Source organism: Bicyclus anynana, chromosome 15, assembly GCF_947172395.1.
Source record: "Bicyclus anynana chromosome 15, ilBicAnyn1.1, whole genome shotgun sequence".
Taxonomy (NCBI): Eukaryota; Metazoa; Arthropoda; class Insecta; order Lepidoptera; family Nymphalidae; genus Bicyclus; species Bicyclus anynana.
In genome coordinates, this window is record NC_069097.1 from 14958082 (window position 1) to 14982922 (window position 24841).

The 24841-nt window shown below is 33.7% G+C and overlaps 4 protein-coding genes across 4 annotated transcripts in view; 1 reads left to right on the top strand and 3 right to left on the bottom strand.

Annotated features, from left to right (window-relative positions):
- The window catches only part of LOC112051349 (uncharacterized), a 272815-nt gene that overhangs the window by 32643 nt on the left and 215331 nt on the right, over positions 1-24841 (top strand). The window lies entirely within an intron of this gene.
- Positions 8264-13094, bottom strand: LOC112056623 (uncharacterized). Its single transcript, XM_024097074.2, has 2 exons — positions 12077-13094; positions 8264-11290 (listed from the first exon to the last, which is right to left on the bottom strand). The coding sequence occupies exons 1-2, from the start codon at positions 12890-12892 to the stop codon at positions 10886-10888; spliced, it is 1221 nt and encodes a 406-aa protein (XP_023952842.2). The 5' UTR covers positions 12893-13094; the 3' UTR covers positions 8264-10885.
- Positions 17044-18258, bottom strand: LOC112056624 (uncharacterized). Its single transcript, XM_052885938.1, has 2 exons — positions 18064-18258; positions 17044-17568 (listed from the first exon to the last, which is right to left on the bottom strand). The coding sequence occupies exons 1-2, from the start codon at positions 18256-18258 to the stop codon at positions 17113-17115; spliced, it is 651 nt and encodes a 216-aa protein (XP_052741898.1). The 3' UTR covers positions 17044-17112.
- On the bottom strand, positions 19224-20165 carry LOC112056622 (uncharacterized). Its single transcript, XM_052885939.1, has 2 exons — positions 19929-20165; positions 19224-19631 (listed from the first exon to the last, which is right to left on the bottom strand). Exons 1-2 carry the CDS (start codon positions 20163-20165, stop codon positions 19224-19226), a joined length of 645 nt encoding a protein of 214 aa, XP_052741899.1.

A 24841-nucleotide genomic window follows, 5' to 3' on the forward strand; every position in this document is an offset into this window, starting at 1 on the left:
TTCACACTACACTCCGCGCCACGAAAGAAGTCCCGCGGCTAGAACCTGAACTAAAATTGATAGCGCCGTACACAAATGACAATAGACCGCCATTACCAAATGTCAATGAGCGCCATTAAGACATTAGCGCGGCGACTATGGGACTTGTTTCGTAGCGCGGGGTATAGCATAGGCGTGCTTGCGCGTGTAGTTTGATACGCTAAGCTATATCAAAATCGACACATTCATACATTATATGTATATAAATAAATAAATATACATACACCATACACATATCATTTAATACTCTTGTATCGTAGACAGAGAAAGTAATAGACTAATAAGCATTCTTCTTATTTTCTTGAATAAGAGAAAAAGTTTATGCGTACCTACTCTGTAAAAACACTATATCTACTTGTAGTTCATTTACCAACAAACGAATTTTTATTCAAAATATTTTATTATTGGTTTTCAAAATATATTTACTATATCTAATTGTTATAAGCTTATTAATCGAATTAATTTTTATTACTTTAAGAACAAGTTAATTGCCAATTATGACTAAGAAATGACTAGCGATTTATACCTTAATTTTTGATTTGTTGGCAATCACACATCAAGTTAGGCTTTACTATAGACCAGGCCGCAAGACCGACCTTCTTTTTATAATTTTTCCTAGTATAAAGCAGATATATTTTCAAATATACTGCAATAATTACGTCTTAATTTTTTATTACGTTAGTTTCATGTTAAATTTTAAATAGTTAAGTACACAGCCGTTAACTAAAATAGGTGTAATTTAGTTAGTAATTTAGTGTTATGTTGACTGTATGTTATTTATTTAAAAACATGCTTTTGTATAATATTTCTGCTGAACAATTTAAAAAATAAAAAACAACTATAGACCAGGCAATTCGATATTGAATGTCATTATGAGAGCCTTTTTTTCAGACTCAACGAATATTCAAAAGAGTTTGTGGATTGTCAATTAGTGACCAATAATTACTCATAACACCTCTAAGTTTAAGTCACAGGAATTGCTAAATGTGTACCAAATATCAACTAAATCGGTCTAGTAGATTGATTTGAAAGAAAATTGATTGTGACGGACGGACAGATGTACACATGACGAATCCTTTTTTTCAAATCCACGAACCCTACAAAACAACTGAACAAACAAATGAATTTATAAATACTGTAAAAGACAACCAAATTATATTATGTCACTCTTACTTAATAGACAAAAAATTAACAAATGAACGTAAACGTACGAGGGATTATCCTCGCGCGTTACCCGGCGTCTGCTTAAAGCCGGACATAGTTGGGTTTTTTGGACGTGTGTCCGGGAAAATTATGTTTCAAGTGACCAACCTTTACGGATTTTGTTGGACATTTTATTAAATGAAATATAGCTTTTGCTACAGTTTTCAATTATCTGTTTAATATGCTGACACTTTATAATAAGAATTCCATTATTTCAACTGTTTCATTATTTTTTTGTTATTTTTTCTTATGAACTCCTAAACGGTTTTATATAATTCGTCCCATATGGGGTGTTTATACAATCAAGCTATTTCACGAATTGGTGGACGCATTCTGTTAAAAGTTCTGTTCTAAGTTTAAATTATTTTTTTAATGTCATTCTGTTCTAAATTTTAATTATCTTTTTGATGTTTTAATTTATAATTGTATATTTGTGTGCAATAAAGTATTTCTTCTTCTTCTTCTGTGTTTCCAATCTTAGAATCTTCAACGACATTAGAGAAGAGCTTGCTTTGCGGATGCAGCTGGTTAGGTTGCGGTGGTTTGGAAAACTTTCCCGTTTCACAATCATCAGGCGACGAGTCGGGACTCTAGGGCTTTAGTCATTTAGAGTCCGATAATATCCTTCTTGCTTCACGGTGTGAAGGTATCCATAATGATTTTCCACATAACAAAAAAAAACAATCTAACTAACGGATAAGTCCGACATTTCGGTATTGAGATCTGGCAACCCTACTGTATGTGTACATAGAGTGACGTCATCAAGTTCTTTTCGCCGGTGAATTAAAAAATGCCAACTTCGTGCGGTTCACCCTTTTAGCGGTTATTTGAGTTTGTGTTTTTGGTACATAGAGGTACATTCCGACCGAGGTAATGTAACTATATACAGAACTTAGCATGGTGAAAACACAATTTTTACTAGCGCACGCCTGTGACTTTGTCCGTGAGAAAATTGGCAACTTACTTCGTAGGAGATTTTTTTTAACCGACTTAAAAAGGAGAAGGTTCTGAATTCGACGTGAATGCTTTTTTTATGTTTTTTACCTTTTGAAACTCTTTTTTTATTTAAAAGAGTGTATTTCCAGTTTGGTCCCCTTTAATTTTCACGAAAATCGGTTCAGTAGTTTTATAAGAGTCTAGTCGATGTTACGACAATTTATTAAACATTTTATAAACCAAACCATTGTGTTTGCAGTATAATGTATTGCAAATATACATTATGTCTATTCACGGTTAATCTATAACTACCTACAGGTTTTTATGCAGTTTTCAACAATATGTAGAGTGATTAATGACAGAGGTTTATATAAAATGTTGTCAAGGTTTTGTGCGAATCGTTTGAAATATGTTAATAATTGGAAGTGTCGGAAGAAGTCAAGCCATATTAGGAGCTTCCTTGGAAAACGTGCCTATACCTCAATTCTAAGCAAAAACAATTAAAATAACATGAAATATATTGTTTTTATAATTTGGATTCTAATTCAAATGCCAATCCAGCTTATGAACGGCCAGTCCGTGTACGAGTATTTTGACGGAAATAATAAGCTGATGCTTCTTATATCTCTTTCAATCCAAAACAAAAATCCAAATTGGTCCAAGCATCTTTGAGTTATCATAAAAAAAGATTCCGACGGACGAGGGTCTCCTCCATTTTTAAGTTAATTAAAAATAACAAGAAATAGATTGATAATTTTATCTTAATTTTATCACTCATATTCAGCTTTGCTGAGCACGAGTTTTCTTTTAGAGGGGTTAGGTCAAGTCCACCACGCTGGCCCAATGCGGATTGGCAGAATTCACACACGTAGAGAATTAAAGAATTTCTCTGGTTGCAGGTTTCCACACGACGTTTTTCTTTCATCGTTTGAGACACGTGATGAGTGATATTTAATTTCTTAAAATTCACATAACTGAAAAGGTGCATGCCCCGAACCGTATTGAAGCCTACGCCCTTCGAAATCGGAGGCAGAGGTCATATCCACTGGGCTATCACGTGGGTAATTTTGTATTAGTTAGATATAAATGCCAATCTAGCTTAATATCGGCCATGTTTATTGACGGGAATAAATAACATGTGCGAGCTTACCCGAGTGACGGGGCGGGATCAGTGGATTTGCCATTTAGTCCCGAAAAATTAAAATTGTCTAAATTCTATTTGTACGCAACTCGCGGGACGTGCTTTATTATGCAGATGATTTTATACACTTTATTTGACTACAAAAAAGTAATTTAAACAATTTTTGGTTGTTTGTGTCTTTTTACGAGATAGGTAATCCATATCTACATGATCATTATTCATTCTCACGGTTTATTTAATATGTCACTGGCTTGGCCCCGCCTTCAAAGTGATCAGAAGGTAGCACTTACGATGTTATTTTTCGCTTTTTATTTTGAAGTCGGCTCAATTTTTTTATGAACATTTTTTAATTTTACATTTTTAGTGATAGGTATTCCTGAAGTAAGTTTAGGTTACAACCTAAAGATTGATCTAAGTAGGCACCCGAATTCTTATGATCTAACCTGACCTAACTTTAGATTTGACAAAATTACACATATAAATAGTAATAATAACGTTTTACTAATGAAAGAACAGGGTTTAAGTGTTTACAAAAACTAAGTAACGCACTGGCCACCCCTTCGGTTTTGGAAAATTCCCCTCGATCAATTTCTCCAGGATTCCATAATTACATCCTGGTTTCCTTGTCATGGTATCACCCTCGAAACCACAGTATGGACAATATCATTCATGATTTCAGATATTTTAATTTTAACACAAAATTACAAAACGGATATTCATGAAAATTAAATGGGACCAATCTGGAAGAATACTCTAATACCAAGAATTTTTAAAATTGGTTAATAAATGACGAAGTTATGAGGTAACAAACATTAAAAAAAAACATACGCGTCGAATTGAGAACCTCCTCCTTTTTTGTAGTCGGTTAAAAAGCTAGTGTAATGTAATAATGAAAACCAGAGAAAAAGTACCAAAAACTGATTTTCACGTCAACGAAGTAAAGGGTTTAGGAACGAAGTAAAAGACAATAATGAATATTGCGCAACGTAAGTGCCTGCATTATTAATAATATAATAGTTAAATAAAAAACTAAAATACACGCTTTTAGCACGCACTATTAATTACAAATGGTATTTTTTCGTATTTTTTTGATATCAAACCCATTCATTTGATATCCATATCAAGGGGGTGGATTTCAAACAGCCAGTCCGGCATCTTGGGGAGGACGCCATATTGGATTTGTAATGACGTTTCTTAGCTAGTCATATTTTCATCAGAACTCAGAGCGTGTGCAAAATTTCATCCTAATCAAATACCGGAAAGTGGGTCAAATTAAGATTCCAAGATTTTCTTACACACACAGTTACAAGTGAAGCTAATATATGCGTATTAGAAAAAATTGCATAATTTATATACTAGATTTCCCCAAGTCTTCTCAATGCAAGTATGTGATGATATCACTGATGTCTCAGAAACCAGTTCTGGGTTGAAATCCCGTGCGGGAAAACTATATTGTGTGTCAACAAATATTTCTTAAATTGTACTGATGTCATCAATATTATGATGAGTATTCACTATTGTATTTGTTGTCAACTGTTCGATATTACTAAGCAGTGTGTTTGCCATTGTGAAATAATATTAACAACTGTTTATTTGCAAGAATTATTGTTTTTTACAATATTCAACTAAATTAATAGTGTGCAAATACATGGTGAAAAAAAAAGAAAATACAAACAGTCACAATTACCAAAATAAATTAAATTTAATTAAGAAAAAGATAAATACAGTCACAATTACCAAATTAAATTAAAATAAAATAAAGTTACATTTGCAATACAATATACAAAATTCATCATTTTACAATTAACATTTTTACAATTATTATTTTAATAGTTCTTTGACATTATAGTAGATTTTACTTATCAACCAGTCGCATAATTTGTTAACAATGGTTTTTTTTTTATTTACATGTTAGCCCTTGACTACAATCTCACCTGATAAGTGATGATGCAATCTAAGATGGAAGCGGGCTAACTCGTTATATAGGAGGAGGATGAATATCTACACCCATTTTGGTTGGCCCAGTCGGGGATCGAACCCTATCCTCCGTCTAGTGAATCGACCGCGCATAAACTGCGCCATGGAGGCCGTCAAATCGGTTATAGGGAATACGAAAAATACGATTTTTATTAATAGAATGACGCAATGATATATTTTTCTATGCAGATAAAGTCGCGAGCGTTCGTTAGTATAAAAAAAAATCTGTCTGCAGTTACATTTGGTCGATGCAAGCTTATAATATTCGATTAAACGACCACTTCGCATGTGCAAGTTGGTTTATATGAAGCAATCACGCAGTATTGCCTTCAAGGAATTCGCCAGCTTCATGGAAACTCAATTATCCTGGCCGGGTATTGTGTAGTTCTAACGATAACACGTACAGACAGTTTGAAAATGTTTTAATACTTTATTGATATACGTGTGGAAGATACTTGTTGCGAATGATTATCAGCCCATCGATCGTAGATCGTTAGATGGGCCTCAAAGCGCCGCGGAATTGTCATTGGTTTCGCACATTGAGTACGTCATCACTCGTAACACATTTATCTTTATTCATGTTGTGGCTTGTTTTTTTACACTTCCAAAATGGAGACGAAGGCTTAGTTAAGGGATTAAAATAAAAAAGAACAGTAAATATTTTTTTAAGTCCACGTCCACAGCATGCGCTAGTTACGTACTAAGATAAGATGTGCGTGCACGTCTTTGGGTGATGACATAATATTGTGCGTTCATTAGTATAGCCCATCTAACGATTTATATCGATGTATCAGCCTACTAGCTGCGCCCTGCGGTGTTAGCCGCGAAAAATAAATAAGTAAAATGGAATAAAAAGTAGTAGTATATGTGTTAATTCGGGCTATAATCTAACTCAATTCTAATTTTGAGCTAATTCGGTTCAGTAGTCACGACGTGAAAGAGAACGAAATTTACACTATCATCATCATTATCAACCCATATTCGGCTCACTGCTGAGCTCGAGTCTCCCCTCAGAACGAGAGGGTTCAGGCCAATAGTCCACCACGCTGGTCCAATGCGGATTGGCCGTTTGAGACACGTGATAATTAATTTCTTAAAAATGCACACAACTGAAAAGTTGGATGTGCATGCCCCAGACCGGATTCGAACCCACACCCTCCGGAGTCGGGGGCAGAGGTCATATCCACTGGGCTATCACGGCTCTCACACTATCATAACCATCAGTTATTCACAAATCTCGCAATCACCATGGATTTTTCAGGATAAAAGTAGCCTACGTATAATCTAGGGTATAGCCTAGGGTATAATCTATCTCCGGGTGATAGATACGGGGAATCTGTCACCCACCGGAGATAAGTCCTCGAGTTGTTAACGCTTTCAGTGTTTCCTAAGCGATCCTAATAAAACAACAGGAGAGCTCGATTTACGAGTGTCGCTGGCTGGGTTCCGGTAGTTTACGAAATGTTCCCGTGGCTCAGTCATCAGGCGGCGAGTCGGAACACCGTGGGGTTTTAGTCGGTTGAAGTTCGACATAACCTTCTTGCCTCCCCGTGGCGAGAAGGTATCCATGAGGAAGATGAAGATTTCCCCACGTAAAAAAAAGGGTATAACCTATCTACGTTTTAAACTTCAACAAAATCGATTCAGTAGTTGTGGCGTTATAAAGTAACAAAAGTAGAATATAATATTAGTAGGATTTCAACGGCTCACTACAGAGCCAGGTGACCTTTATAAAGAAGAGGAGATATACAGGTTTGACCCACCATGTTGTTCCAATGCAGGTCGACGGGCTGAGGTTACAATGTTTTGAATATTAAACGATTATCATCAGATAATTTTGACGGCCTCCGTGGCGCAGTGGTATGCGCGGTAGATTTACAAGACGGAGGTCCTGGGTTCGATCCCCGGCTGGGCAGATTGAGATTTTCTTAATTTGTCCAGGTCAGGCTGGTGGGAGGCTTCGGCCGTGGCTAGTTACCACCCTACCGGCAAAGACGTACCGCCAAGCGATTTAGCGTTCCGGTACGATGCCGTGTAGAAACCGAAAGGTGTGTGGATTTTCATCCTCCTCCTAACAAGTTAGCCCGCTTCCATCTTCGACTGCATCATCACTTACCATCAGGTGAGATTGTAGTCAAGGGCTAACTTGTAAAGAATAAAAAAAAAAAAAAAAGATATTAATGATATTTACCGGGACCGAAGGTTTTATGGTTTTATTTAAAAGATTTTGATGGCAAGATTTTGATGGCAAGATGGCATGTTTTTAAAGTGCTGACAAACTTTCAGTCTATATAAAATGAGTTAAGTCTGGCTGTAGTACTTTCTCGTACGAAATTATTATTTTATACGAAATATTAAATCCTTTAAGGGTTTTCGAAACGATTATACTCGTGGTCACCATGTCGATCTAATGAAAATGTGTCTAGACTGTTCGAAAATGTTTTATAATCAAGTTATGGACAGGCTCGGCTCGGTTGAGCTTGTGAACTTCAAAGTCAAAGTCAAATAGATAGAAGTAATTTTGGATAAAAGCAGGCGTTACTTTGCGGAAGTTCGTCATGAATATATAATAATTTATTTATTTTGCTATTATCCACGAAAAGCCGACGAACCCGTGCGACAACGTCACACAGGTCCGACAAAATACTCTCTACGTACGTTTCACACCGAAACCGGAGCATCCTCAGGAGATGTTAACTCTACAACGTGCAATTGCGCGGCTTTTCGCGGATTAAAGCAACATAAATAAATTATAAATTATTATATATAAATACATTATAATTTTTACATTATTGTAAAGTATAAAAAATAACGAAAATAGTTTCGAAACCATCTTGCTTTATCAGGTTGCTGTATCTTTACTAAATAAATGCAATTGAAGTGTCTGTTTGTGATTAAATTAACAGGATCTCATTAAATGTATATTAAAATACATACCACAATATAATTACAATTTATAGAAAGAAAGAAAGAAAAATGCGTTTATTTCGAAATTATGCCACACATCACAATATCTCCAGTACACCATGACATCCAGGACAATAGCCTGCGATGTGTGGCATGACCCAGAAAATGGCCCCAGCTCAGCATAACGCTACGTGACCATTTGAATTTGGATACGTAGCGCTGATTTTCAGTTGGAACCACAGATTGGGTAACGCCACGAACACAGCCAAACACAACCTTATAATCTAAACTAATACCTACAATGACATTAAACTGAAAAATAAACTTAATAATAAATAAAAATATCCAAAAAAAAACTAAAATGAGTTAAGCTATAGACCTAATAAAAAAATATTTCGGGATTTGTGAAAAACTGAATTTTACGCGGACGAAGTCGCGGGCGTCCGCTAGTTACACATAATGTTCCTAACTAACCGTAAAGTATTATATACGTTATTTTACATACTATTCGTATATAGCAACATAAAGTTCATACTATCTGCGAAGCACTTTTCAAGTTCTTTCTTGAGAAACTTTAAGTCAATATCGAAGTACTTGAAAAAACTCGTTAAAGTCTTGCAGTTGACGTCTCCGGGATACTGTCAGTGTCGTTTTATAAAGTTTGTTTTGCAGCGTAAAATATTTATCGAGCTCAGTTAGATACTTTATTCACACAAAATAGTAAATCGACAAATACGTCAACTTCTTCGTCCGCGTGGATATCAATAACTTTAAGGGTAGAATTTTAAAAATTTTTGAATCACATTATTTTTTAATTTTTTTATGATTAATGAGCAAATTTTTAAAATTGTAACTCTAAAAATAAAGGACTTTCTATACAAACTTTCAACCCCTGTTTCACTCTCTTCTGATTTAATTTTTGCAACAAAAAGTATTCTATAACCTTCTCCGTACTGTGGTCTTAAATCGTGCCAAGTTTCATTTGAATTCATTCAGTAGTTTCAGCGTGATGCCCGGCCAACAAAAACACGGACAGACAGACAGACAAGAAATCGAAAAAAAATATTTTTGGGTTCAGTATCAATTGTATGTCCTCCAATCAAAGGTTTTAATATATATTCAATGTACAGAATTTGACCTGTTACAGTTTTATTATAAGTATAGATAGATATTTGACGGCCGCGTGGCGCAGTGGGTAGTGACCCTGCTTTCTGCATCCACGGCCGTGGGTTCGATTCCCACAACTGGAAAATATTTGTGTGATGAACATGGGTGTTTTCCAGTGTCTGTGTGTATTTATACATTATATAAGTATTTATATGTAGTATATAATTGTATATTAATATTATAATATCAACTATCTTAGCACCCATAACACAAGCTACTCTGTATGCTTACTTTGGGGCTACATAGTGATGTGTATTGTTTAAGTATATTTATTATTATTTATTATTATTAGTATTACAGATAGAACCGCTTATCAACTAGTAAAGTTTTCTCTAATTTTATGTAATCACACAAATACTAAATCAAAAATATTTTATTGTATTAAAGAACTGCAAAGTTATGTCTAACATTAATAGAATCATGCAATTATACTCAGTCGAGAAACTTAATGGCGACATGTCTTTAAAGCTCGTAATAGTCTTAAAGTTTACCTTTATTACTATTTCTTAATACTTTTAGAGTATTTAAAGTATAAGTATTAAATTAAGTTAAATGCCTAATACTGACATTGTCACAAAATCACAATTAACTCGTCAACTATACCCTGCATGTATACTCATCAACTGGTAAGGTTTCGTCTAAAAACACTTCTTTTGCTAAATCGAGTGCAATTTCCAGCGACGAAATCATACTGAGGGGTATAATGTTTATACAACGAAATTTTTAAAAATTTTGGAATACATTTAAAGTATAAATATTAAATTAAAGTTAAATGCATAGTTCTGTTTTTCTTGTCACAAAATTCCCAAATCGATAAACTCGTCAACTATGCCCTGCATTGTGGTATACACTCCACCACTCATCAACTTGTAGGGTGACATTTAATAACTCGTCTTTCGCTAAATCTGGTACATTTTTCTGCGACAAAAAATACTGATAATTAAATACGTATAATTTTTATACAACGGTATGCTTAAATATTTTGGAATATATTCAAAGTATAAATATTAAATTAAGTTAAATGCATAATTCTATTATTCTTGTCACAAAATTCCCAAATCGACAAACTCGTCAACTATGCCCTGCATTGTGGTATAGAACCGCTCATCAACTTGTAGGGTGATATCTAACAACTCGTCTTTCGCTAAATCGGGTGCATTTTCCAGCGACAAAAAATACTGATAATGTTTATACAACGGAATTTTTAAATATTTTGGAATATATTTAAAGTAAGTATAAATATTAAATAAAATTAAATGCATAATTCTATTATTCTTGTCACAAAATTCCCAAATCGATAAACTCGTCAACTATGCCCTGCATTGTAGTATAGAACCGCTCATCAACTTGTAGGGTGATATCTAACAACTCGTCTTTCGCTAAATCGGGTGCATTTTCCAGCGACAAAAAATACTGATAACGTTTATACAACGGAATTTTTAAATATTTTGTTGGAATATATTTAAGTAAGTATAAATATTAAATAAAATTAAATGCATAATTCTATTATTCTTGTCACAAAATTCCCAAATCGATAAACTCGTCAACTATGCCCTGCATTGTGGTATAGAACCGCTCATCAACTTGTAGGGTGATATCTAACAACTCGTCTTTCGCTAAATCGGGTGCATTTACCGCGACGAAAAAATACGGCAGCATATACAAAGTATACATCAGAGCGTAATCCAAACTATCTTCGAAGCACTTCTCGAAGTCGTTCCGTGAGAACCCCGGATCCATTTCGAAGTTTTTGAGGAAGCTCGTTAAACTATCGAAGTAGACGTCCCTGAGGTGGTATAAATGCTGTTTTCTGAAGTTGCGGTCGCTGGCTGCGTATATAAAGTATATGAGGTCAATGACCGGGCAGCCATAGTAGATTTGCTGGTAGTCGATCGCTATGACTTCTGATACTCGTCCGTTCTGGAAGAGAAAATATAAATAAGTTTAGAATAATCAATAGTAGATTTTAAATTATCGAGTAATCTTTTGGAAAAGTTGTTTCGATGTTCTTTTCTTATCAAGTATTTTCTGGAAGCTCTTTAACTACTACGGCAGCGTCGCAGGGTTTCACTTTGTCGTGTTCGAGCTCGAGGATTTGAAGTTCGTATCGAACGACTTTCTGAAAATGTGTCCTGTAACATTAATTTGGAGGACAATTGGGATCTACAGTGTCTGTAGTTGAGCAGACTTGATGTCCCGTGACTGTGGTTGATATGAACCTCTATTAGAAATAGTCACCGAGAAGTCAAACCTAAAGTTGTGAAGATTATTTTATTCTAAAATACGTGCGCAATTTTGCGTGTTTTCGTAGGAGATATGAATTTTAACGTAAAACAAATGTATCTTTGAGATAAGGTTAATATTTTTTCTGAATACAAGAACATAATTTATAAGTGTCGTCGCTCGTAATACTTCTGTGTCATTTAAAATCTGAATTTTATTTAGTGATCATTGCAATTTTGGAACTGGAGCACAATTTCTTTTCAATATAGTTTTAAATATTTTCTCAATTTATTTATCGCTGATATTATTGTTTATTTATTTATTTATACTTTATTCGTACACGACAACATAAGAAAAACAAATAATAAGACAGAAAAAAGTATACTCGTAGCAATTTTGAATAAAATTGATGAAAATTAAACTTGCATACACGAAACTGATGTTTTAATTCTTAAAAATAAAAAAAAAACATGAAATAAATACCTTTTCTTTCAGTAAAACGTTGTTCATTTTATAATCGCCGTGTACTAAACATTTAATCGACGAATTCAAACCGTTCATGTATTTCGGGTATTTGTCTAGAGATATCAAAAATAATTTATCAATCTTTTCCTTAGTCGATTTGTCCATTCTACTAGTAGAAAAATCACACATTTTCTTAGCTAAACCATTCCAATAATCATCGTATACGAATGATTGTTTTATAGTCTTTATTTCATTGTCGAAGAACTCAGGCTTTCTGTTTTGTAAAACGAAAGACAAACCGTGAAATTTCGCTAACTGTTTTATCGATAATTCGGCAAATTCAATCGACATAACTTCCAATCTTGGCATAGTTTTGAACCCATCTACAGCTAAATTATCTAAAATTATCGCTTTATCGTTAGTTTGTCGATAACTCTTCACCATTTTGAATCGATCTTCTGCGGGAATTCCAGCTTCATCCTGCAATTCATTGTATATCTGCCATAGCTTATTATATACGAATGACTCTTTAGCGTAAACTTCCTGTATGGAATATACTTTAAAATCATCATTATAAATAATATTCTTCAAAAACAAATTAGTCTCATTAGGTCCGTCACTAGTTTTTCCTGTTACATTGATCTCATACAATTCCCCCAAAAAATTGTTGCCGCCTGTACAAATTTTTCTCGACTCTATGTTATGAGTGATATAACCTTGCTCGTTTATGATTTCGTTGATAGAATTTTGTAAATCTTGTGTAAACTCTTCACTGATTACAATTTTGTTGCGTTGGTAGTTATCACTATAGTCACAGGACTGTTTATTTTCCATGTTAAATTACACTATAATATACTTTATAACGCAATAAATAGTAGCGTTATGTGGAATATTAAACAATGTTCTAATCACTTTGCAGGCGCCGGTTATAATATTTACTTTAAGTTAAACTGTTACTATATAATATAACTGTAATCAAAATAAATACTCGTATGTACGTATCACATCAAGGTTAAGTAGCGAATGACACATTTAGTTTACGACTTTACGATGATACGAACTTTGACGTATGAAGTTTGACGTTTCGGCTCTTTCATTGGATAATATTACGCAATACTTCAATGACGTTTTAATATTTGAATCAAATATTTATTTCGTTACTACTAACAATTTTTGATAAAAAATATTTTTTTTTAAACAAAAAATCGATAAACTTTATATTCATAATCTGTACGCATGATTCTTTTATTTAACTTTAGCAAACGACCTCTGTCGTACATATGTAACTCGCGGTATGAACTTACAAAATGACTTTGCGCTCTTTTGGTCGGTATGAAAATTTGTGTGTCCGACTGAGACAACTATATAATTATTATCTTATTAGTTGACTTTAATCTTATAAATGAACATTAGTGATTGACATTGCAATACTAAATTATCATTATATTGTAATCTGTATAAAACTAATATAGGTATTTTATGTTTTATTTGATACTGCAATTTTTTTTCCCGGTTCTTACAGTTATAATCAGGATGTTCAACATTGCTATAACTAACTTGCAGGAGTACCTCTATTTCTATTTCTTTTTTAAAGGCCATCATTTGTGAAAGGTATAATAAAAATATTATGTAGTCAAACTTTAACTTAGTAAAGGGCCCAATCTACTCGTACTGTAGACTTTTAAAGTACTTCTATTTAAGTTATTTATTGTTCATTGATGTTTTATACCGCGACCACTCGTCGTCATCAACCCATATTCGGCTCACTGCTGAGCTGGAGTCTCCTCTCAGAATGAGAGGGGTTAGGCCAATAGTTCATCACGCTGGCCCAATGCGGATTGGCAGACTTCACACACGCAGAGAATTAAGATAATTCTCTGGTATGCAGGTTTCCTCACGATGTTTTCCTTCATCGATTGAGACTCGTGATATTCAATTTCTTAAAATGCACACAAGTGAAAAGTTGGAGGTGCATGCCCCGGACCGGATTCGAACCCACACCCTCCGGAATCAGAGGCAGAGGTCATCTCCACTGGGCTATCACGGCTGCTGCTAAAATAAATCACACTAATATTATAAAGGCGAAAGTGTGTAAGTGTGCAAGTGTGTAAGTATGTTTGTTCCTCTTTTACGCTGCAGCTACTAAAGCGAATTGGCTGAAATTTGGAATGGAAATAGATTTTGCTCTGTATTAACACATAGGCTACTTTTCATCTCGGAAAAATCCATGGTTCCTGCGGGATTTGTGAAAAACTGAATTCCACACGGGCAAAGTCGCGGGCGTCCGCTAGTAAGTAGAAGTCTTAGAACTTTTTGCATCAGAGCTTGACCGGGGAAGTAACTATTGCTTTGTTTATTTTTCCGCCAAGTAACATTTCATTCTGGAAGGTTATCACCTTAGCTTTAGGTTGACGGATACTGCAGCATGATATTATGACTTGACTAGGACTGACTGACTGCCAACGAAGGATGAGGGACTACATTGACCTCTTTCGCCTTCATCAGTATCAACCCATATTCGGCTCACTACTGAGCTCAAGCCTCCTCTCAGAATGAGAGGAGTTAGGCCAATAATAATAATATTATAATAATAATAATAATAAGAGAATTAAGAAAATTCTCTGGTATGATCACGATGCTTTTCCTTCAGCGTTTGAGACACGTGACATTTAGTTTGTTAAAATGCACACAACTGAAAAGTTGGAGGTGTATGCCTCGGACCGGATTCAAACCCACACCCTCCGGAATCGGAGTCAGAAGTCATATCCACTGGGCTATCACGGCTCACTTTTGCCTTAGTAGGGAAAATTATTTGTTAAAAATGATTAATTAATGACTGGTTAAATGTATATCATTATCAACCCATATTCAGCTTACTGTTGGGCTCGAGTCTCCTCTCAGAATGAGAGGGGTTAGGCCAATGTTCCACCACGCTGGCCCAATGCAAATTGGCAGACATCACACACGCAGAGAATTAGAAAATTCTCTGGTATGCAGGTTTCCTCACGATGTTTTTCCTTCACCGTTTGAGACACGTGATATTTAATTTCTAAAATGCACACAACTGAAAAATTGGAGGTGCATGCCACGGGACGGATTCGATCCAAAGCCCTCCGGAATGGGAGGCAGAGGTCATATTCACTGGGCTATCACGACACGACAGGTTTGCTAGTTAGGGATGAATGAATGAATGAAATATCATTTTATTCATTAAAGTGTAGGTCATTCACCTCCATTCCATGTAGAGATTTAAATCCTTTTTTTGCAAGATTCTCTAGGATTATACAACCTGAATTTCAATCGTAACTTTTGATAATTTTAAATTTTTCTTCATCGGGTACCTTTGCGTTTTCTTGGAGTTAGTTGAAAATATCACTTAATTCATTATAAAAGTACACTTCATTAAAGTAACACTTTTTGATATTGATAATAGATTTCATAGCATCACCTGGAATAATGTATTTTAGAAAAATATGTATTTCTTTGCCTTTCTTTAGTTTCACCTTGAACATCAATTTCATATAAATCTCCCATTAAATTACTGCTTTTAGTGGACATAAACATTTTAGATACATTAAAGAATATAAAGCCTTCCATTGTTATAATGTTTTGTAATGATTGATCAATAACAGGACTTAATTTAAATTCGTTATTGGTATTATTCAAGGACTCTGTTATGACTATATGTTGATTATTAGATTGTTCTACCATTTCCATTTTGTAACAATTTTAATCAAATTAAAAAAAATATATTAAAGTTTATTATATGGTAAAGGTAAATATGTCATGCGATAAATGCACTAAAGAAGTTAATCAGTGACAGAGTTTAGTTTACATTGCTAAAAAAATACTGTTTATTTTTTCAACCTGCCTTTAAATGCCTTTTAATAAGAGATTACAAACTATTTACACAATTTCTGTAGTATGTGTATTTCTGTTTCTGAAAATGTACTGGATAAACACTAAATAATCAGTTACTAGAATAATAACAATAATATGTCATAATTTTAACAATATAATATGCCGTACTAAATCTAGATAAATACTGTAACAATAGTAGATTGTTATACAAGGGGCTAAAAAGACCCATTATATACGAGGTATTTTTAGGGCCCGAGACGTAAGGCGAGGGCCGCCTAAATAGAAACCGAGTTTGTAATGGGTTTAGCCCCACGTGTTATACACTCTGCTTTTCACTACGATTGGGAGAAAATAAAATAGTTTAGTACAATATTCAATGATTTATTTAAAATTAAATGTACAAAGTCTACAATTTTCGATATTAAGGGAGATGCTTTTACACGGTAACATAATTTCCGACTACTGTGAAGATGAATAATGAGTATTTGAGGTAAACGTGGGAGATAATAGTTTAAAAAACTCCTTTCGTAAGTGAATCCATTCGTTGTTGTTTTCTTCACTTATTAAAATTTTCGTAGGTAAGTATTTAAGTAAATGCGTCTGGACTTTGATGGTAACAGATTGAAAATTTCATCCATCTCCAAATTAGGATCACCATTCTCACTAAATGAAGACAACAATAACAATTAATTTTGAAAAATTTGTAAGTTACGGTCACAAATTTAGAATTATTTTCTGAAAAAAATCAAGTGTGTATTATTCACGCCAATTGTTTTTTAAATTCTCGCTTTTTAATTTTATCTTTTTCACATGAGAAAAAGGCAAAGGTATTAAACCGTAAAGGATGTCCCATGTCTTCAAATCTCGCTCTATTCGCAATTCAATAAAAATTAAATAAAAAAATGAACGCATTCCACAGACAAGAACGCTGCATTTCATTCCAATTTAACGTTTTTTATTTATTTTTCAAAACATTCAGGGCCCTACCTATAATGATTCTATTTTCGAATAAAACCTCTTCCGTTTTATAGTAGGCTAGTACTTGGCTAGTACTCGTAACAGACTAGAATTAAAAAAACAAAATTACTTTAGCCCCTAGAGGCTGAAATGCTTGTTTAGCCCCGCTGTGGAGTGGTAATATGACACTGTTTTTGAGCAAGAGTAGTGAAAATGAATATTTTATTATAAGCTACTTAATTCAAAATACCATTTTCCAGATACTCTTCAACAATTTCTGTGATCCTATCTTTATGTCTGTTACTCATTTTGAAAGACATATTATTTATAGACTCTTTACCAAAATCTGGAAATTTATCCTCTTCTGTAAATATAATCGGTAAAACATACAACCCTATCATTAAACCGTAATCTAATGAATCTTCAAAATCTTTATCGTAAACTTCCCTGGGATATACATCATTTCCATTTAAGTCGAAATACTGTAGAAATTCTGTCAATTCTTTATGATAGAGATCTTTTAAGTCATTCATGTGTGCTTCACGGAATTTCCTGTCTGTACCGGTGTATATGAAATGCATTATATCCGTAACTGGAGATCTATAAAATAAGAATTGGTAATCAATAACGACGACTTCTTGATTGTTTTCTCCCTGAAAATTAAAAAAAAATCTTTTGATGACAACTTGATTTTTTTAGGAATAGATAAAATGTTGTAAAAATGAACTACTTACTTTTTCTTTTACCATTACATTACTCGTCCTAAAATCTCCATGACACAAACATTTAACTGACTCAGTTACACCTGTGGAGTATTTTGGAAATTTCTCAATAAACTTATTTTGTAGAAAGTTGTCAATTTTCTTTTGTACATCACTATTAAAATATAAAACAGACATTGCAAATTGTTTTTTAACGAATGTCACCCATACATCTTTATCGAAGTTTAAAGGCGACTCGATCGTTTCAATGTTATTTTTAAAATAATCGATTTTTCTATGTTTTAAAACGAATGATAGTCCGTGAAATTTAGCGAGCTGCGAAATTATAAGCTCTGCAAACTGTATTGGCACCACATCCATTCTATATAGAGATTTAAATCCTGTTCTCGCAATATTCTCGAGAATTATAGCATCTGAATTACATTCGTAACTTTTGATGATTTTAAATTTTTCTTCTTCCGGTACATTTGCGTTTTCTTGGAGTCTATTATAGATATCACATAATTTATTGTAAAAGAATACTTCGTTTGAATAAGAAATATCAACACTGAGAAGAGATTTTATTGCTTCACCTGGGATTACATGTTTAAGAAACATATGAATTTCTTTATCTCCTTCCCTAGTTCTGCCTCGAACGTCAATTTCGTATAATTGTCCCATGTAATTGCTACCATTAGTAGATATCAATCTTTTAGATATTTTATGGGATTTAAAACCTTCTTTTAAAATTATATTTTGTAATGATTTTTGGACTGTAGGATTTAACTCAACTTCGTCTTTGTTGAGATTTTTATTCAACGAGTCTGTAGTTATAGTATGGCAGTTATTAGATTTTCCTACGACCTGCATTGTTAACGTAGTTTTGTAAAATATTTTTGTTATTATTGAACGAGAGATAGGCACTGATAGAATAAATTGTAATAATGATAAATATATAACAGAAACGGAATTTATAACATTCGAAGGATTGCAAAGCTTAGTTTATAATGTTTAAAATTTCCAAACTAACTTCCTAAAAGGGATTTACATACAACATATTAAAATCTAAATAATAATTGCGCCTTTTTTACTTAGATGTTAAGCATATTAATTTCTTTAAATAAAATCAATACTTGTAGCTGAAAAAATAAAAATAAAACCTATATCTATTGATATTTTTTTATGTGACATAATTAGCCCACCATGACAGCCTAGTGGACATGACTTCTAACTTCGATTTGGAGGGCGTAGGTTCGAATCCGGTCCGGGGCATGCATTTCTAACTTTTCAGTTACGTGAAAACTTTGGTCTAGTTATGTGAGTAGGTTCTATGTTCGGGGAAGATTGGTTATGTCACTTTAAAAATACTGTCACATGTACATTATGATAAAATTAATATCTAACACAAATTTCATCAGTCTACAATTTAATTTTTTTTTCAAGTATTAGACTTTGTAATTCCATCTAGGCTAATTAACTATTATTTGTATTAGACATCTTTGTGTCAGAGCACGTTAATGGATATATTGACGAGATATATTACAATTATTAAATAAAACTATACTAAATCTATTACAATTTAGACCTTTTTCATGTATGGAATGAAAACTATAATAAATTAGCACTATTAATATTTTGTAAACAAGCTAATTCAAAATTCCACATTCCAAATATTCTTCAACAATTTGAGTGATTCTTTCTTTGTGTCTTTTATTTATTTTAAAAGACCAATCGTCTTTACCAAAATCTGGATATACATCTTCTTCTGTAAATATAACCGGAGAAACATACAACGCTGCCATTAATCCGAAATCTAATGAATCTTGAAAATCTTTTTCGTAGACTTCCCTGGGATATATATCATTTACATTCAGGGCGAAATACTGTAGAAACTTTGTCAATTCTGTGTGATAGAGATCTTTTAATTCATTCATGTGAGCTTCACGCAATTGTCCATCTGTACCAGTGTATATAAAATATAATATATCTATAATTGGAGATGCATAAAACATGAATTGGTAGTCAATCAGAACCACTTCCGAATTGGTGTCTTTCTAAAAAACAGAAAAAGTCTATTGAAAAAATTTATAATCAAACATATATAAATTATTATCATAATTTGTATATAATTTCTCAATTCAGTGTAAATTACGACTTACGTTTTCTTTGACCATAACATTACTCATCCTAAAATCGCGATGACACAAACATTTAACGGACTGTGTAACTCCAGTTAAGTATTTTGGAAATTTATCAATAAACGTATTTTGGAAAAAGTTATCAATTTTCTTTTGTACCTCACTATCAAAATATAAAGTAGACATTGCAAATTGTTTTTTAACCCATGGTACCCATGCATTTTTATCGAAGTGCAAAGGTGACTTGATTGTTTCAATTTTATTTTCAAAATAATCTCTTTTTTCATGTTTCAACACGAATGATAGTCCGTGAAATTTTGCGAGCTGCGAAATTATAACCTTTAAAAGTTGTATTGGCACCACGTCCATTCTATATGGAGACTTAAATCTATTTCTAGCAATATTCTCGAGAATTATAGCATCTGAATTACACTCGTAACTTTCAATCATTTTGAATTTTTCTACATCCGGTACATTTGCGTTTTCTTGAAGTCCTTTATATATATCACGTAATTCATTGTAAAAGAACGTTTCGTTTGTATAACAAATATCAACACTGAGTAGAGATTTTATAGCTTCACCTGGGATTACGTGTTTAAGGAACATGTGAATTTCTTTACTGCCTTCCTTCGTTCTACCTCTAACATCGATTTCATACAATTGACCCACATAATTACTACCATTAGTAGATATCAATTTTTTGGACGTTTTATGGGTTATAAAACCTTCTTTTGTAATTATATTTTGTAATGATTTTTGGACAGTAGGACTTAACTCAAGTTCGTCTTTGTTCATATTCAATGAGTCTGTAGTTATGATTTGGTAGTTGTTAGAATTTTCAATTACTTGCATTTTAAACGTATTTTGAAAAATATAGATGCACGAAAACAAGAGACACAAATAGAATAAATTTTAGTAATGAAAAATATAATACACTTCGGAATTTATTATATTCAGAACATTGCAAATATAACATAAAGCATAGTTTACAATGTCGAAAATTTTTAAACACTGAGTTCAAATAATTTTTAAAATTCCTAGCTTTTGTCTATTATTTTCCTAGTTCCCATTCTAGATGTAGCCTTACTTTACTAGCGAATGTCCGTGATTTTGTCCACGTATAACTAAAATTTATTATTTTTGTAGGAGTCGGTTTTTTTTCGAAATCTAACATTTGTTATCTACCTAGTTGGTCCCAGTGGTGGTAAAATTAATTTAGTAGTTTGGTTGTTGTTGATTTAGATTGATTTGATTGATGGAATTGAAAAATGAATGGTTTTAATTCCGTCAGTTCCGCCATTCTTGATACGTATTTTACTTTGTAAATCAAAACCAATCAGTTTTCGTTTCACGTAGGTTTAGTTTACAAGCGTATTATTTAGTTTTTTATTTAGTTTAGTAGATTATTCGTAGAGCGTACCATTGCATTAAGTTATTGTGACCAATTTAGAGAGCGGTCAGTTACACTCAGTTGTCTGGCTTAATATTTTGGAAATCGTTCGTATATCAACATACAGACAGATTAAATCTAGTATTTTAGTATTGCTAAATTGTTTGCACTATCATAGATACTGTATCATAGTGCGCTAGTCTAATGACAACAAATCATAAATTTGTAATGGCCTACTTCTGTGCAGATAATATTTGCCGTGATTTAGTGTTTGAATTGTTTATATCATCATCACCATTATCAGCCTATTTGATTGGCCTACAGAGTCAGATGTTTGTGTTTTGTATTTGAATGTTTATTTTTTCATGTAGATACTAGCGGACGCCTGTGACTTCGTCTGCGTGGAATTCAGTTTTTCATAAATTCCGCGGAAACCATGGATTTTTCCTGGATGAAAAGTAGCCTATGTGTTAATGTAGAACAAAATCTATTTCCATTCCAAATTTCAGCCAAATCGGTTCAGTAGTTGCGGCGTGAAGAAGTAACAAACATCCATACAAACTTTCGCGTTTATAATATTAGTAGGATATTTTTTCATTCAGATTGATCTGAAAGTTGTGTAATAAGCCTTAAAGATTGGCTTCATTTAATCTAGTGTTGTTCAGAAAATATTTACTTGCGGTTTTAGTAGTTAGATTGTTACTTAAAGTATTATTTACGTAAAAATGTTTCAAATAACTTAATCTTTATTATCTGAATTTAAATATTTTCTATCAAAAACGTATTTTTGGTAATACAAATATTTTTTGTTAGTATGTCAACTATAAAACCTCTTTATACAGGGTGTTCCCTAAATATTACGACATACTTTACTAAGTGATAGCTGACATCAAGGCCTACTATAATAACACAATATATGTTAGCCGAAATTTTACGGTTTTCAAGTTATATTGATTTTTGTACAAAATTAAATGCCAATGTCAAATGCCCTTACCTTCAATGCCAAAATAATTACCAGGTATAAATTCAACGCTTAAGTAATTTTTCAGCACCTTGTTTGACTAGTTTAAGTAGTTATTTCAAGTAATTAAAGTATGACATATAAAATAGATGACATATACTTAGTAATGATGCAGCTTACTGCCTCGTACTTTAGAAGCAACACCGTGTTACATACGGATGGTGGGTTGTTGCTTATGGACCTTGTATAGAACATGGTGTCGCCTACAAGCGTAAGAGTTTTTTGTTTGATGTGAGACATCTATAGCCGCACGTAAAACCGATTTCTGGCGTGGCAACGCATGCCGTGGCGACGTGTCGCCACGCTAAATGATGGTATATATATACAGTCTATATGCAGTAGTGTGTACGGTGTGGCGACGCGTCGCCATGCGCATTCGACTGTGCGATTCTCTCCCGCTCGATCCGGCGTTAGGCCATCTCTCTCGCTACACTGAGCTCTGTACTGATACCTATAGTGTATAACTTAATGTCGATGCTTAACTTAATGTCGATGTTTTACATATGGTCGTCCCGTGACAGCTCACATTTTTTATAAGTATTTTAAGTATGGCGGGCCAGGATTCTTTCTCAGTGTAGGCTAACTACTGGACCAATGAGGCGGTCTTCATCATCATTAGCAACTCATATTCAGCTCACTGTTGAGCATGAGTCTCCTCTCAGAATGAGATGGTTTAAGCCCTAATCCTCCACGCTGGCCAAATGTGGATTGGCAGACTTCACAGATGTAGATAATTTTTGACGGAATCCGTGGCGCAGTGGTATGCGCGGTGGATTTACAAGACGGAGGTCCTGGGTTCGATCCCCGGCTGGGCAGATTGAGATTTTCTTCATTTGTCCAGGTCTGGCTGGTGTGAGGCTTCGGCCGTGGCTAGTTACCAACCGTGCCGGCAAAGACGTACCGCCAAGCGATTTAGCGTTCCGGTACGATGCCGTGTAGAAACCGAAAGGGGTGTGGATTTTCATCCTCCTCCTAACAAGTTAGCCCGCTTCCATCTTAGACTGCATCATCACTTACCATCAGGAGAGATTGTAGTCAAGGGCTAACTTGTATAGAATAAAAAAATAAAAATAATAATAATAATAATTAAGAAAATTCTCACGTATGTAGGTTTCCTCACGATGTTTTACCTTCACCGTTTGAGACACGTGATATGTAATTTATTAAGGCGGTCACTTATACATATCCATACATAATATGAGTGTATGTAAGGTATAATATTATGTTATATACATTCAGGTATATACTTAGTACATAATATATACACATTTGTAATTCAAGTGTATGTATTACAACAAAGTGTATTATTTCCAATTGATTCGAAAACCCGAAGGCACACTGGAGGGGAAAATAACTCATTTTCTTTCAACAACAAGTACTCTCGGAAGCCGCTTTCACTAAATTGAATGTTTACGAAATTCATGGATTACATTTATAATAAAAAGGGCTTACTTTGTTAACATTTAGACATCTTTGAGATTTTCATGTTTAAAGTTTAGTTAAGTTAGTTAGTTAAGTTAGTGGTACTCGTATTGATATGAATTAATTAAATGATGAAATGAAATTACAGTTGTTATTAAGTGACAAGTTATTATATTATCTATACTTATAATAAATCTGTAGAGAGGTCAATTCTGTACATGAAATGTATTTCCAAAATAACTATTAGGGGGTGATTAGTGATCAATACTGATGTCCAAAATGCAATCAGTAAAATTTTTGTCTGTCTGTCTGTATGTCTGTAGGTTCGTTATACAAACAAAAAATACTCGACGGATTTTAATGAAACTTGGTGCAATTATTCTTCATACTCCTGGGCAGGTTATTGTTTACTTTTCATCACGCTACGATCAATAGGAGCAGAGCAGTGAAGGGAAATGTTGGGAAAACGGGAGAAGTTACTCCATTTTTACTACTGTAAGGACTATATTAAAGAGGTCTATGGGTGGACGAAGTCGCGGGCGTCCGCTAGTCTTTTATATAATTGTCGGTCGGTCTACCTGCCAGTTAATTCACTAACTTTGACGTCAGTTTAAAAGAATTGACATCAAATCAATAAAAACCGCATTTTTCGTATTCCGTAAAGCCCATTGTTAACAAAAATCACACGAAAACGAAACGAAGAGTTGTCAGTAGGCATGGTATGTCAATTTTTACCAGCAAGCTAATTCACTAACTTTGACGTATATTACTTGACAATTGACATATACAAAATTGAGATTGAGATTCTATGTAACAAAAGTCATCCGGTACAACGGTGCCATATAAACATAATTAACATAATATTATTAGATGCGTACTAAGCGGTTTGTTTCCTTATTGCTTAAGGTCACTGCAAAGATATGGAATGCCCTTCCAGCTACCGTTTTTCCTACCACGTGAGTAAGTACATTCAAGTCAAGAGTGAATAGGCTTCTAAGTAAAAGCACCCCATCTTAGGCTGCATTATTTATTTATTTATTTATTTATTTATTTACTTAAACAGTATGATACACAATTTACTAACTACAACAAAAATAACACTTAAAAAAATTACAAACTACAACAAAATTATTATTATTGCTTAACATCAGTGATTGCAGCCAAGCGTAAGGCTTAGTGTTCATTTACACAAGCGTCTACCGACGACTGCAGTCGACTGCAGTCGGCGATGTCTCGGCGGCAGCCAACGAGAGTCGACTGCAGTGGGCGACCGCCGTCGACCGCCGCCGAGAG

Excerpts from the sequence above, each read along its gene's own strand:
- LOC112056623 (XM_024097074.2), bottom strand. The coding sequence starts at position 12,892 with ATGGAAAATAAACAGTCCTGTGACTATAGTGATAACTACCAACGCAAC. Across the intron at positions 11,291-12,076 it reads ACGTTTTACTGAAAGAAAAG|AACGGACGAGTATCAGAAGT; the intron begins GTATTTATTTCA and ends TTTCTCTTCCAG.
- LOC112056624 (XM_052885938.1), bottom strand. The coding sequence starts at position 18,258 with ATGGGACAATTATACGAAATTGACGTTCGAGGCAGAACTAGGGAAGGA. Across the intron at positions 17,569-18,063 it reads GACTCCAAGAAAACGCAAAT|AATCAAGTTGTCATCAAAAG; the intron begins GTACCGGAAGAA and ends TATTCCTAAAAA.
- LOC112056622 (XM_052885939.1), bottom strand. The coding sequence starts at position 20,165 with ATGATTGAAAGTTACGAGTGTAATTCAGATGCTATAATTCTCGAGAAT. Across the intron at positions 19,632-19,928 it reads ACTTCGATAAAAATGCATGG|AAAGACACCAATTCGGAAGT; the intron begins GTACCATGGGTT and ends TCTGTTTTTTAG.